The sequence below is a fragment of the Oncorhynchus masou genome, chromosome 24, assembly GCF_036934945.1.
Source record: "Oncorhynchus masou masou isolate Uvic2021 chromosome 24, UVic_Omas_1.1, whole genome shotgun sequence".
NCBI lineage: Eukaryota > Metazoa > Chordata > Actinopteri > Salmoniformes > Salmonidae > Oncorhynchus > Oncorhynchus masou.
The window spans coordinates 36,227,345-36,241,033 of record NC_088235.1 but is presented as its reverse complement, the minus strand read 5'-3'; the positions used below and the strand labels follow the sequence as shown (position 1 = coordinate 36,241,033).

At 43.8% G+C, this 13,689-nt stretch overlaps 1 protein-coding gene across 2 annotated transcripts in view; it reads left to right on the top strand.

The window, feature by feature from the left end:
• The window catches only part of rnf157 (ring finger protein 157), a 33,297-nt gene that overhangs the window by 6,463 nt on the left and 13,145 nt on the right, over positions 1 to 13,689 (top strand). For both annotated transcript variants that reach the window (XM_064933761.1, XM_064933762.1), the window contains exons 3-14: positions 839 to 927; positions 1,185 to 1,334; positions 1,720 to 1,837; positions 2,003 to 2,113; positions 2,496 to 2,543; positions 2,761 to 2,832; positions 5,446 to 5,605; positions 5,835 to 5,947; positions 8,741 to 8,973; positions 10,492 to 10,594; positions 10,677 to 10,785; positions 10,890 to 11,098. In XM_064933761.1, coding sequence (XP_064789833.1) covers positions 839 to 927; positions 1,185 to 1,334; positions 1,720 to 1,837; positions 2,003 to 2,113; positions 2,496 to 2,543; positions 2,761 to 2,832; positions 5,446 to 5,605; positions 5,835 to 5,947; positions 8,741 to 8,973; positions 10,492 to 10,594; positions 10,677 to 10,785; positions 10,890 to 11,098 — 1,515 coding nt within the window. The remainder of the gene's footprint in view (positions 1 to 838; positions 928 to 1,184; positions 1,335 to 1,719; positions 1,838 to 2,002; positions 2,114 to 2,495; positions 2,544 to 2,760; positions 2,833 to 5,445; positions 5,606 to 5,834; positions 5,948 to 8,740; positions 8,974 to 10,491; positions 10,595 to 10,676; positions 10,786 to 10,889; positions 11,099 to 13,689) is intronic.

The window sequence follows — 13,689 nt, the reverse complement described above, 5'->3', positions numbered from 1 at the left end:
TCGTTCCTACTATACAGATCCCATCGCACAATTTTCCTGGTGTGTGTGTGTTTTAATTAATGGCACAGTATTCCGCATAATAACACATCTGGGCCCAGCAGGAGCCTTTCCTGTTAACCACACGCCCACACGCACACACGCACACACGCACACAAAACACACACACACACACACACACACACACACACACACACACACACACACACACACACACACACACACACCTCCCCTTAGTCCCAGAAGAGGGGTGTGGAGGTATCTAACCACATCCTCCATTCCTACTAGACGGCATGTTCAATAGGGTTTCAAAGGTTCTTCTATACACATTTTTACAGTGCATTCAGTCATTTAGCAGACTCTTATCCAAAATGACTTAAGTGCACAGTAAGTGTATTATTCTAAAACAGGTACAGTATAACAACCACAGATCCAGATCACCGCACTTTAAACTTTTCTTTTTAATAGCCCGGTATCAGGAAGATCAGTGCCAGTAAGAATAAAGAATAATGTCAATGAAATAGTTAAGCGTCTGACATAAAAAACATTTTTAGACCCACTCAACTTTCTTCTTACACAGTCAGCAACAAAAACACGGGTTGTGCAAAGATTGTGCAAAGTACAGTAAAACAATTGTGTAAAGAAAAGATATCTAATGTTTTAAGTGGGTATGCAGATAGGGTGTGCAGATAGTGTGCAAGCTTTCCAGCACCAACACACCTGATTCAACTGATCAAGGGCTTGGGGATTAGTAAATCAGATCATGTGACCCTTTTGTTGTTGTTGATATTGTTGTTGATATTGTTGTTGATGTGACCTTTTGTGTTTGGTTCCTTTACAGTTCCCCTATGCAGCCCCGCCACCTCAGGAGCCAGTGAAGACGCTACGAAGCCTTATAAACATCCGTAAGGATACGCTGAGGCTTGTACGGTGAGTATCTCTCACAAAACACACTATTGATTTGTAATTTATATCCCTTTTACTATTATTATTTCACTTACACTTAGCCTGTGTTTTATTGCACTAGTCCAACATCTCCACTTATCCCCCCCAGAACCAAGTCGAGTAGCTGGCCGGAGGCTTTCGCAAGCTTTGTTCTGGGTCCTGTGATTACTCCCTTTACTCTTACTATGCTAATTGTAACGGTGTGTAGATGATGCTAGCTGTGTTTCGGTGTGGTATGGCAGGTGTATTGACGGCCTGAAGCTGCCAGGGGAGGAAGTAGCAGGGAAAAGCACAGCCTGTTACAACATAGAGTTCACCTTCGATGCTGACACACAGGTGGCCATCACCATCTACTATCAAGCTATAGAGGAGTTCCACAACGGAGTGCCAATGTAAGTCTGTGTGTGTGTGTGTGTGTGTGTGTGTGTGTGTGTGTGTGTGTGTGTGTGTGTGTGTGTGTGTGTGTGTGTGTGTGTGTGTGTGTGTGTGTGTGTATGCTTGTGTGTTTATCTTTCTGCACTCTGAGAAAAAAAGGCTTCCAAAGGGGTTCTTAATCTGTCCCCATAGGAGAACCCTTTTTGGTTCCATGTAGAACCCTTTTGGGTAACATGTAGAATGGGTTATAGTTGGAACCCAAAAGTGTTCTACCTGGAACCATAAGCGTTCTACCTGCATCCAAATAGGGTTCTTCAAATGGTTATTTGATGGGGACAGCTGAAGAACACTTTAAGGTTCTAGATATCATCTTCTTTTTCTAAGAGTGTGTATCTCCTATAGTTACCTTCCCCAGGAGAGCTCTCTCCAGTCAGAAATGGTGCACTTTAAGAGAGGAGTCTGTCAGCAGTTCTGTCTGCCCTCGCACTCCGTCAACCTGTCAGAGTGGGCCGATGAGGAGGTATGGGCTGTGTGTGTGTGAGCGTGTGAGTGTGTTTATTCATATTAGTAGGAAGTATGTGTGTGTGTTTCAGTGTATAACCTATCTTTATCTCCCTCTTTTCTCTCTCTTCCTCCACCCTCTCTCTCTCTCTCTCTCCCTCTCTCTCTCCCTCCGCCTTAAAAGTTGCTGTATGACATTGATAAGGATGTGTTTCCCATGGTCATTCAAGCGACAGTAGACGAGGGGGAAGATCACATGGGTCACTCCCATGTCCTCCTGGCCACCTTTGAAAAGGTAAGGAGCTTGGAATCGGATGTGTGTTCAATTAATTTAAAGTTTGTATATCATGTTTTGAGATGCAGTTGACTCTGGATGTAAAAGCATCCCACTGGGCATAAACTGGTTGAATGAACGTTGTTTCCACATCATTTCAACACATAAATAAACTGAGTGGAGTCATCAATGTAAAGGAATTTGAGGAATGTTTGTCTTTTTTTTTCATTCAACTTTGAAAACCCAGTGACGTGGTTAAATGTTATGTTGATTTCACATTGAATTCATGTTAGTTGACAACCCAATAAAATGTAAATCAAAACTAGACGTTGAACTGATGTCTTTGTCCAGTGGGACTGGATTGGTATAAGCATTGGCTAAGTATCTACTGTTTGTTCCACAGCACATGGACGGAAGCTACTGTGTCAAACCTCTGAAGCAGAAACAAGTGGTGAGTTTGTTTCCACCAAGTTCTTCTCTTCTCTCTCTCCTCCTGCTCTCATCTCATCTCACTCTGAACTGTACCTTACCATCCCTTTTTCCTGCCTTGCTTAGCTCTCTTTCCCCCCTCTCTTCCAATCTCTCGCTCCCCCTTTCACTATCATTCCTGGTTTGTTTTATACTGAAACCATCTCTCTCATCCCCAACATGTTTCCTGTCCTCTCCAGGTAGATGGAGTGAGTTACCTTCTTCAGGAGATCTACGGCATTGAGAACAAGTACAACAGCCAAGAATCAAAGGTACACAGCTGAGAATTTGGTTGTTTAGGGACTACACTGTAAAGGGGTTCCTGTGAATTTGACAGTAGCTTACAGGCAGCTCAGTGGCAAGTAAAATGATGTGTGTCATATTACAGTTCACCTACTGTAATATAAATAGGATATCAAAGCACAGTACAATACTGTAAAATTGACCTTATCTTTCTGTAAAAAAATAAGTACATCGGAATAAATGAATGAATGAACGGAGGGGAGGAGTTTGCTTTTCACAGTATTTTACTGTAATTACAAGGGATTGGTGCAAGCAGGTTGGCTGCTAGGTGAAGTGTTTACGCATTACAGCAGGTTTATTCATGAATATTTGATGTTTATATCACTTGCACTTCTAGAGGCATTCACAAAGGCTTCCAAACTGGTAGTGACTACAGGGCAAAACAGACCAAAAGGACATGGCAAAATGCTCAACCATTTTAGGTTTAAGACTTGTTGCCACTCCAATTTTTCCCCTATACCAGTGGTTCCTAAACTATGGGGCGTGCCCGCTAGGAGAGGCGAGGGGGCGGCAGGGGGATTCGGGGGTGCATCATACTCATGAGTAGTGCATCATCAGTTTTCCTCGTATCATGTCAGTCATTGCATACCTTAGAGAGCTATTTATAACTTGTCAGAAATGTTCCGATCAACTAGCCCATGTCAGCTAACGTTTTTTAACTAGTTTTTGTAGGCCATAGATTTTGTAGTAATGTTCCTGTCACTCAAATATCACACGAATACACATTAGACATGGCAAAATGTATAGCATTATAAGAAAATTAAAGAGGGATTTGAACAACTTGAGTCAAGAACAGTGCTTGTGCCCATAGAAATAGACTTGGCACACACCAGCACAGTGGGGTGGGATGTTCCCCAGTGCTAGAAGGGGGGGGCCTAAGTGAAAAAGTTTGGGAACCCATGCCTTTTTCTTCTTCTCATTACCACCACCAACAGGACAGGTGTTTAAATTCATTATACTTTATGACACAAAATAAGGAAAAAACTTACCCTGCCGTCATTAAAAACCCACCACCCTAATTTAATTATATCTGGTCCTACACCAGACCAACAGCCTGGGAGGACAGGACACCACCACTCAACAAACCCTGTAACTCTTCCCCTTATACCATTAGATGGGGCATTATAACCACATAGGAGATCAATTCGAACTGCCTTCTCTCTCACGGGTGCAATAAAGAAAGCCTCTTACAAGGTGCCCTTCAAAATATGTTAATGAGACAGAAACTATATCATGTATCCACTAGTGGTCAAAAGATTTTTGTCATTCCAAAGATATGGTACAGTACTGTCTTCTGTGGGGTAGAATTAGAGTACCAATCGAAATACAGCAATTCCACAACATTTTCCCACAATGCACCATAATTTACAGTAAATCAAATCAAATCCAATTTTATTTGTCACATACACATAGCATATGTTAATGCGAGTGTAGCGAAATGCTTGTGCTTCTATTTCCGACAATGCAGTAATAACCAACAAGTAATCTAACTAACAATTCCAAAACTACTGTCTTATACACACAAGTGTAGGGGGATAAAGAATATGTACATAAAGATATATGAATGAGTGATGGTACAGAGCTGCATAGGCAAGATACAGTAGATGGTATCGAGTACAGTATATACATATGAGATGAGTATGTAAACAAAGTGGCATAGTGAAAGTGGCTAGTGATACATGTATTACATAAAGATGCAGTAGATGATATAGAGTACAGTATATACGTATACATATGCGATGAATAATGTAGGGTATGTAAACATTATATTAGGTAGCATTGTTTAAAGTGGCTAGTGATACATTTTACATCATTTCCCATCAATTCCCATTATTAAAGTGGCTGGAGTTGAGTCAGTGTGTTGGCAGCAGCCACTCAATGTTAGTGGTTGCTGTTTAACAGTCTGATGGCCTTGAGATAGAAGCTGTTTTGTATGCTGCACTAAAACGTTTCAGAGTACTTTACTGTTGATTATACCCAAAATTACCGTATAATTTACAGTTTTACATTACAGTGTAGTGATCACAATGCTTTTTGTTAAAAACTTTCCAAATCACTCTCTGTAGAATTGGTTAGAGTATTCATAAGTTGCATGTTTCGTCACAATATGGTTTTGAACATTCGTTTTGGACTGACTGAGCTTTCTACTCAATACATTGTCAATTAGCGCTGAAGAAGATTTCATCAAAAGTTCATTACAGTGGCTTTGAAATACAATGACATTCAAAGGAAGGCAAATAACTAGTAGGAAACCCCTTTGTCATCATTTTGATGTCTCCAGATTGACTTTATATGCAGTATAACATTAGCTCGCTTGCTAAGATTGAGCTGAGGCCACCGGATTTTAGCCAGCTGACGTTAGCACAGCTAGCTATTTTTGACAAACTTTGCTAGCTAATGACATTTCCATCTGGCTATTTTATGACATGATAATGCTGGCAAAGTTGTTTCCTATGAATATGCAAAGGAATTTAATTATTTTTACAATATTGCTTGCTCAAGCTACCATACTGCTTTGTGAATGTAAATTATGTATTGATTGATTTATGTATTGATTGAATGATTGACTATGTTGGCCCCAGGTTGTGGATGATGAGATCAGTGATAACAGTGCGGAGTGTGTGGTGTGTCTGTCGGATGTCCGCGACACACTCATCCTGCCCTGCAGACACCTGTGTCTCTGCAATGCCTGTGCAGACACACTCCGCTACCAGGCCAACTGCTGCCCCATCTGCAGACTGCGTGAGTTTATGTCTATGATGCTACATAAGACCTTTGTAAGCCATATGTTGGCATTCCTAATACCTTCATAGCAATAGTTTTTAGATGCTTAGGACCTTCATAGCAATACCTACAGTAATACATGCTCAGTTATCAGGCTAACTGCTTCCCTATCTGCAGACTGTGTGAGTCTATAATGCTGCATAAGACCTTCACATCAATACTTAAGCATGTTATAATGCATCTTCAGCGTTCCGGGCGCTGCTGCAGATCCGAGCCATGAAGAAGAAGCTGAGTCCTCTCTCTCCTGCCAGATTTAACCCCGTCATCACCTGCCAGACCTCTGACTCAGAGGAACACTCGGTAATATGTACACATACACACTTTAAAAAAATTATATACACTGCTCAAAAAAATAAAGGGAACGCTTAAACAACACAATGTAACTCCAAGTCAATCACACTTCTGTGAAATCAAACTGTCCACTTAGGAAGCAACACTGATTGACAATAAATTTCCCATGCTGTTGTGCAAATGGAATAGACAACAGGTGGAAATTATAGGCAATTAGCAAGACACCCCCAATAAAGGAGTGGTTCTGCAGGTGGTGACCACAGACCACTTCTCAGTTCCCATGCTTCCTGGCTGATGTTTTGGTCACTTTTGAATGTCGGCGGTGCTTTCACTCTAGTGGTAGCATGAGACGGAGTCTACAACCCACACAAGCGGCTCAGGTAGTGTAGCTCATCCAGGATGGCACATCAATGCGAGCTGTGGCAAGAAGGTTTGCTGTGTCTGTCAGCGTAGTGTCCAGAGCATGGAGGCGCTACCAGGAGACAGGCCAGTACATCAGGAGATGTGGAGGAGGCCGTAGGAGGGCAACAATCCAGCAGCAGGACCGCTACCTCCGCCTTTGTGCTGCCAGAGCCCTGCAAATGACCTCCAGCAGGCCACAAATGTACATGTGTCTGCTCAAATGGTCAGAAACAGACTCCATGAGAGTGGTACCAGGGCCTGACGTCCACAGGTGGGGGTTGTGCTTACAGCCCAACACCGTGCAGGACGTTTGGCATTTGCCAGAGAACACCAAGATTGGCAAATTCACCACTGGCGCCCTGTGCTTTTCACAGATGAAGGCAGGTTCACACTGAGCACATGTGACAGACGTGACAGAGTCTGGAGACGCCGTGGAGAACGTTCTGCTGCCTGCAACATCCTCCAGCATGACCGGTTTAGTGGTGGGTCAGTCATGGTGTGGGGTGGCATTTCTTTGGGGGGCCGCACAGCCCTCCATGTGCTCGCCAGAGGTAGCCTGACTGCCATTAGGTACCGAGATGAGATCCTCAGACCCCTTGTGAGACCATATGCTGGTGCGTTTGGCCCTGGGTTTCTCCTAATGCAAGACAATGCTGGACCTCATGTGGTTGGAGTGTGTCAGCAGTTCCTGCAAGAGGAAGGCATTGATGCTATGGACTGGCCCGCCCGTTCCCCAGACCTGAATCCAATTGAGCACATCTGGGACATCATGTCTCGCTCCATCCACCAACGCCACGTTGTACCACAGACTGTCCAGGAGTTGGCGGATGCTTTAGTCCAGGTCTGGGAGGAGATCCCTCAGGAGACCATCCGCCACCTCATCAGGAGCATGTCCAGGCATTGTAAGGAGGTCATACAGGCACGTGGAGGCCACACACACTACTAAGCCTCATTTTGACCTGTTTTAAGGACATTACATCAAAGTTGGATCAGCCTGTAGTGTGGTTTTCAAATCCAGACCTCCATGGGTTGATAAATTTGATTTCCATTGATAATTTTGTGTGATTTTGTTGTCAGCACATTCAACTATGTAAAGAAAAAAGTATTTAATAAGAATATTTCATTCATTCAGATCTAGGATGTGTTATTTTAGTGTTCCCTTTATTTTTTGAGCAGTGTATATACATACAGTAACATCCAAACGTTTGGACACAACAACTACTCATTCAAGTGTTTTTCTTTATTTTTTACTATTTTCTACATTGTAGAATAATAGTGAAGACATCACAACTATGAAATAACACATATGGAATCATGTAATAACCAAAAACATGTTAAACAAATAAAAATATATTTGAGATTCTTCAAAGTAGCCACCCTTTGCCTTGATGACAGCTTTGCACACTCTTGGCATTCTCTCAACCAGCTTCACCTGGAATGCTTTTCCAACAGACTTGAAGAAGTTCCCACATATGCTGAGCACTTGTTGGCTGCTTTTTCTTCACTCTGCAGTCCAACTCATCCCAAACCATCTCAATTGGGTTGTGTAAGGACAGACGCTGGGAGACGAGAAGGAAGTAGAGGGAGTGAACATTTAATAAATAACGAACATGAAACAAAACACGGACAGGGACAGCAAAACGACATTAATGCTGACATGGGGAACAAACTGAGGAGCAGACAGATATAGAGGGGGCAATCAACAAAGTGAAGAAGTCCAGGTGTCACGTTGGTATGAAGAGATTCGGGAGACAGGCACAGGACTACGTAATATTTTATTTAAATTAAGCCCAAAGTGTGGCGTGCTGTGTAAAGGCACGGGGACGAATACCATACAAACACATAACAAAACACAGGGTAGAAACCCAAAACAAAAGAGTGAGGAGTACCTCAAATAAATAACACATGCGCACAATGTGGCACTCTATTGTCCTCAAAGCGAGCATTGTCCTCAAAGTGAGCAAAGAAGTTGTTTAGTTTGTCTGGGAGCAAGACATGGTTAGCTCTCCAACCTAAGTGTATGTAACCTTCGACTTCAACTGTATATACAGCTGTAGGCATGGTGATTTTAGCTATCCGATTGGCCAGGGCAGTAGGCGCACTCGATTTAGCCACAGATCTCCCGGTCCACAGGGTAGGTGGAGTTCGTCTTTTCAGACAGATGAAATGGTCCAAAATGTGAACACTTTGCCTACCCGGTTGGGGAGGGCTTCTGAATGAAGTGCACCTTCCCGCCAACAGAGCAACACAAAAAGATTTAATCGTTTGGTGATCGACTTGTCTCGATCGACTAGTTGGTGACCGCTGGCGTATAGCAACACAACAGCTCATCTCTTTTTTTTGTTCTCTCTACCCCTGTCCCATCCTTCCTCTCTCTCCTTTCCCCCAACCCTTCCCCAGGTGTCGGATCACATTCCCCCAGGTTATGAGGTCGTGTCCCTCCTGGAGGCTCTGAACGGGCCCCTGAGTGTGTCTCCCTCTGCCCCCCCTCTGCAGGACCTCTCTGGGGGCCACATCTCGGGGACCCTGCCCCCCTTCAGCAGTGAGACCCACCCCGCCCCGGCACACTCCATGTCCCCCCTGGACCACTCTACCTCAAGCCAGGGACTCAAACTGAAGAAGAGCGGCTCCAAGTAAGTGGAGCAAACACCTGGAGACATAGGTTGTGTCCCAAATGGCACCATATTCCCTAAAAGTTAATTAGTTTTGACCTGAAGTCTGTTCAAAAGTTGTGCACTACATGGGGAGTAAGGTGCCATTTGGGATGCAAACATACTGTACATTTGAATAGGAATGAATTTCCTATGACTTTTAAAGTTTTAGCTAATAGAAAATACACTATATATTCAAAAGTATGTGAACACCACTTCAAATTAGTGGATTTGGCTATTTTAGCCACACCCATTAATGACAGGTGTATAAAATCGAGCACACAGCCATGCAATCTCCATAGACAAACATTGGCAGTAGAATGGCCTTACTGAAGAGCTCAGTGACTTTCATCGTGGCACCGTCATAGGATGCCACCTTTCCAACAAGTCAGTTCGTCAATTTTCTGCCGAGCTAGTGCTGCCCTGGTGAACTATAAGTGCTGTTATTGTGAAGTGGAAATGTCTATGAGCAACAATGTCTCAGCGGTGTGAAGTGGTAGGCCACACAAAATGGTAGGCCACACAAGCTCACAGAACGTGACCGCAGGGTGCTGAAAAAAATGTCTCTGTCCTCAGTTGCAACACTCACTACCGAGTTCCAAACTGCTTCTGGAAGCAATGTCAGCCCAGGAACTGTTCGTTGGGAGCTTCATGAAATGGATTTCCAAGGCTGAACAGCTGCACACAAGCCAAAGATCACCAGGCGCAATGACAAGCGTCGGCTGGAGTGGTTGTAAAGCTTGCCGCCATTGGACGCCTTCTCGGGAGTGATGAATCACGCTTCACCATCTGGCAGTCCAACGGACAAATCTGTGTTTGGCTGATGCCAGGAGAACGCTACCTGCCCGAATGCAAAGTGCCAACTGTAAATTTTGGTGGAGGAGGAATAATGGTCTAGGGCTGTTTTTCATGGTTCGAACTAGCCCCTTTAGCTCCAGTGAAGGGAAATCTTAACGCTACGATATACAATTACATTGTAGATGGTTCTGTGCTTTCAACTTTGTGGCAACAGTTTGGGGAAGGCCCTTTCCTGTTTCAGCATGACAATGCTCCCGTGCACAAAGCGAGGTCCATACAGAAATGGTTTGTCGAGATCGGTGTGGAAGAACTTGACAGGCCTGCACAGAGCCCTGATCTCATCCCCATCGATCAACTTTGGTATGAATTGGAACGCCGACTGCAAGCCAGGCGTAATCGCTCAACATCTGTGCCCAACCTCACTGATGCTCTTGTGGCTGAATGGAAGCAAGTCCCCGCAGCAATGTTCCAACATCTAGTGGAAAACCTCCCAGAAGAGTGGAGGCTGTTGTAGAAGCAAAGGGGGGACCAACTCCATATTAATGCCCATGATTTTGGAATGAGATGTTCAACGAGCATGTGTCCACAGATGGATACCTGCTACTATTCATGTAGTGTTTTTATGTCCGGACAAAGGGAGAATTGTTAGAGTGTTTGCTGTGGTGTTTATGATTCTGACTGTTGCATTGTGGGATGTGTCAGGTCTATCTCCCAGAATTCTTCAGTGCTGCCAGGGTCGGAGGGAAAGAAGTCACAACACAGTGAATCAGAGGTTCAGGCCTGCCACCGGAAAAAACAACTTGAGGTACACTGACATTCTGACACAGTTTGTGTATGCGTGTTTGTCTGTGTCCGGTGTATGTTTGACCTTACTCTCTCTGTTCCAGAGTGGTGTAACTTCAGAGAGTGAGAACCTGACTCTATCCTCATCTGGAGCCATAGACCAGTCCTCCTCTACTGGGACACCTTTCTCCTCCACCATCACCTCCCCCAAAGGTAGTCCTGCTGGGGCTGTCAGGGGGTGGGCAATGGAAAATGTGTCCAATGTGTCAAATTATAAAACACTGTTAATTGTCTCCTCCTCTCTCTCTCCCACACAGACCCAGTGAGCAGTAGCCTGGCTCAGTCAGTCATGTCCATGGCTTTCTCCCACAGCCAGCACTCTCAGATCAGCACTGACACCCTGTCCTCCATGTCTGGTTCCTACCTGGCCGGACCGGAGGAAGAGGTGGAGGGGGGAGACACAGAGGGGGAGAAGATCCAGGACGCACCCATGGAGAGCCGGGGACCCTCACAGCAGGACGGGGAGGTGAGAAACATGAGGGGGAACAGGGGGATGAGAGAGGAGAGAGTGGGGTACTCCTAGAAAAATGGCTTGTTGAGATATAGAGAATACCCCCCCTCTCTCTTTCTCTCTGTCTCTCACTCTTTTAATTCAATTCAATGGGGATGTATTGACATTGGAAACGTACAGTGCCTTCGGAAATATTCAGACCCCTTGACTTTTACCACATTTTGTTACGTCACAGCCTTATTCTAAAAATAAAAGATTAAATAAATGTTTTTCCTCAGCAATCGACACACAATACCCTATAATGATGAAGTGAAAACAGGTTTTTAGACATTTTTGCAAATGTATTAAAAATAAAAAACAGAAAAACCTTATTTACATAAGTATTCCAACGCTTTGCTATGAGACTTGAAATTGAGTTCAGATGCTTCCTGTTTCAATTGCTCATCCTTGAGATGTTTCTACAACTTGATTGGAGTCCACCTGTGTTAAATTAAATTGATTGGAAATTATTTGGAAAGGCACACGCCTGTCTATATAAGGTCCCAGAGTTGACAGTGTATGTCAGAGCAAAAACTAAACCATAAGGTTGAAGGAATTGTCCGTAGAGCTCCGAGACAGGATTGTGTTGAGGCACAGATCTACGGAAGGGTACCAAAACATTTCTGCAGCATTGAAGGTCCCCAAGAACACAGTAGCCTCCATCATTCTTAAATTGAAGAAGTTTAGAACCATGAGACTCTTCCTAGAGCTGGCTGCACGGCCTTGGTCAGGGAGGGGACCAAAAAACCCAATGGTCACTCTGACAGAGCTCTAGATTTCCTCTGTGGAGATGGGAGAACGTTCCAGAAAGACAACCATCTCTGCAGCACTCCACCAATCAGGCCTTTATGGTAGAGTGGCCAGACGGAAGCCACTCCTCATTAAAAGGCACATTACAGCCCGCTTGGAGTTTTAAAAAAGGCACCTAAAAACTCTCGAACCATGAAAAAGAAGATTCTCTGGTCTTATGAAACTAAGATTGAACTCTTTGGCCTGAATGCCAAGTGTCACGTCTGGAGGAAACCTGGCACCATCCCTACAGTGAAGCATGGTGGTGGCAGCATCATGCTGTGGGGATGTTTTTCAGTGTCAGGGACTGGGAGACTAAGCGTGATCGAGGCAAAGATGAACGGTGCAAAGTACAGAGAGATCCTTGATAAAAACCTGCTCCAGAGCTCTCAGGACCTCAGACTGTGGCAAAGATTCACCTTCAAACAGAAAAACGACCCTAAGCACACAGCCAAGACAAAGCAGTAGTGGCTTCGGGACAAGTCTCTGGATGTCCTTGTGTGGCCCAGCCAGAGCCCGGACTTGAACCCAATCGAACATCTCTGGAGAGACCTGAAAATAGCTGTGCAGCAACACTCCCTATCCAACCTGACAGAGCTTGAGAGGATCTGCGGAGAAGAATGGGAGAAACTCCCCAAATACAGGTGTGCCAAGCTTGTAGCGTCATACCCAAGAATACTCAAGGCCATAATCAATGCCAAAGGTGCTTCAACAATGTACTGAGTAAAGAGTGAATACTTATGTAAATGTGATATTCCATTTTTTTTCAATAAATTCTCAAACAAATCTATAAACCTGTTTTCTTTGTCATTATGGGGTATGTGTAGATTGATGAGGGGAAAAAATATTAATACATTTTAGAATAAGCCTGTAACATTACAAAATGTGGAAAAAGTCAAGGGGTCTGTTCGAACGCACTGTATGTTTACATCGCCAAAGCAAGTGAAATAAACAATACACAAAAGTGAGAAGAAACACATTTAAACATAAACAACAAATTATTTTAAATTTACTGTAAACATTGCACTCAAAAAGGTTTCAGAAAGTTAAAGACATTTCAAGTGTTATATTTATCAGCCATGTACAGTGTTTTAGCAATGTGCAAATAGTTGTAGTACGAATAGTGGGGGAAGATAAATAAACAGATAAATATTAGTGGTATTTAGAATGTTTGCTCCACTGGTTGCCCTTTTGTCATGGCAACGTGCCTCAAATATTGCTGCTGTGATGACACATTGCGGTATTTCACCTAATAGGTATGGCAGTTTATCAATGTTGGATTTGTTTTCAAATTCTTTGTGGGTCTGTGTGATCTGTGGTAATGTGGTCATACATTTGGCAGGAGGTTAGGAAGTGTAGCTCAGTTTCCTTTTGTGGACAGTTGGTACTTCAGAACCAGGTCTGACTATGGTGACCTCTCTCAATAGCAAGGCTCTGCTCACTGGGTCTGTACATAGTCAATAATTTTCTTACAGTCTCAGTGTGTACTGTGTACTCTCTGTTTAGGGCCAGATAGCATTCTAATTTGCTCTGTTATTTGGTTGATTCTTTCCAGTGTGTCAAATAGTAATCTTTTGATTTCTCATAATTTGGTTGGGTCTAATTGTGTTGCTGGCCTGGGGCTCTGTGGGTTCTGTTTGTGTGTGTGAATAGAGCCCCAGAACCAGCTGGCTGAGGGGAATTCTCTAGGTAGATGAGAACTTCTCATCTGAGATGAGGGCTTTGATGTGGAATGTGTGGGTATCGCTTCCTTTTAGGTGATTGTGGAATTTAACAGC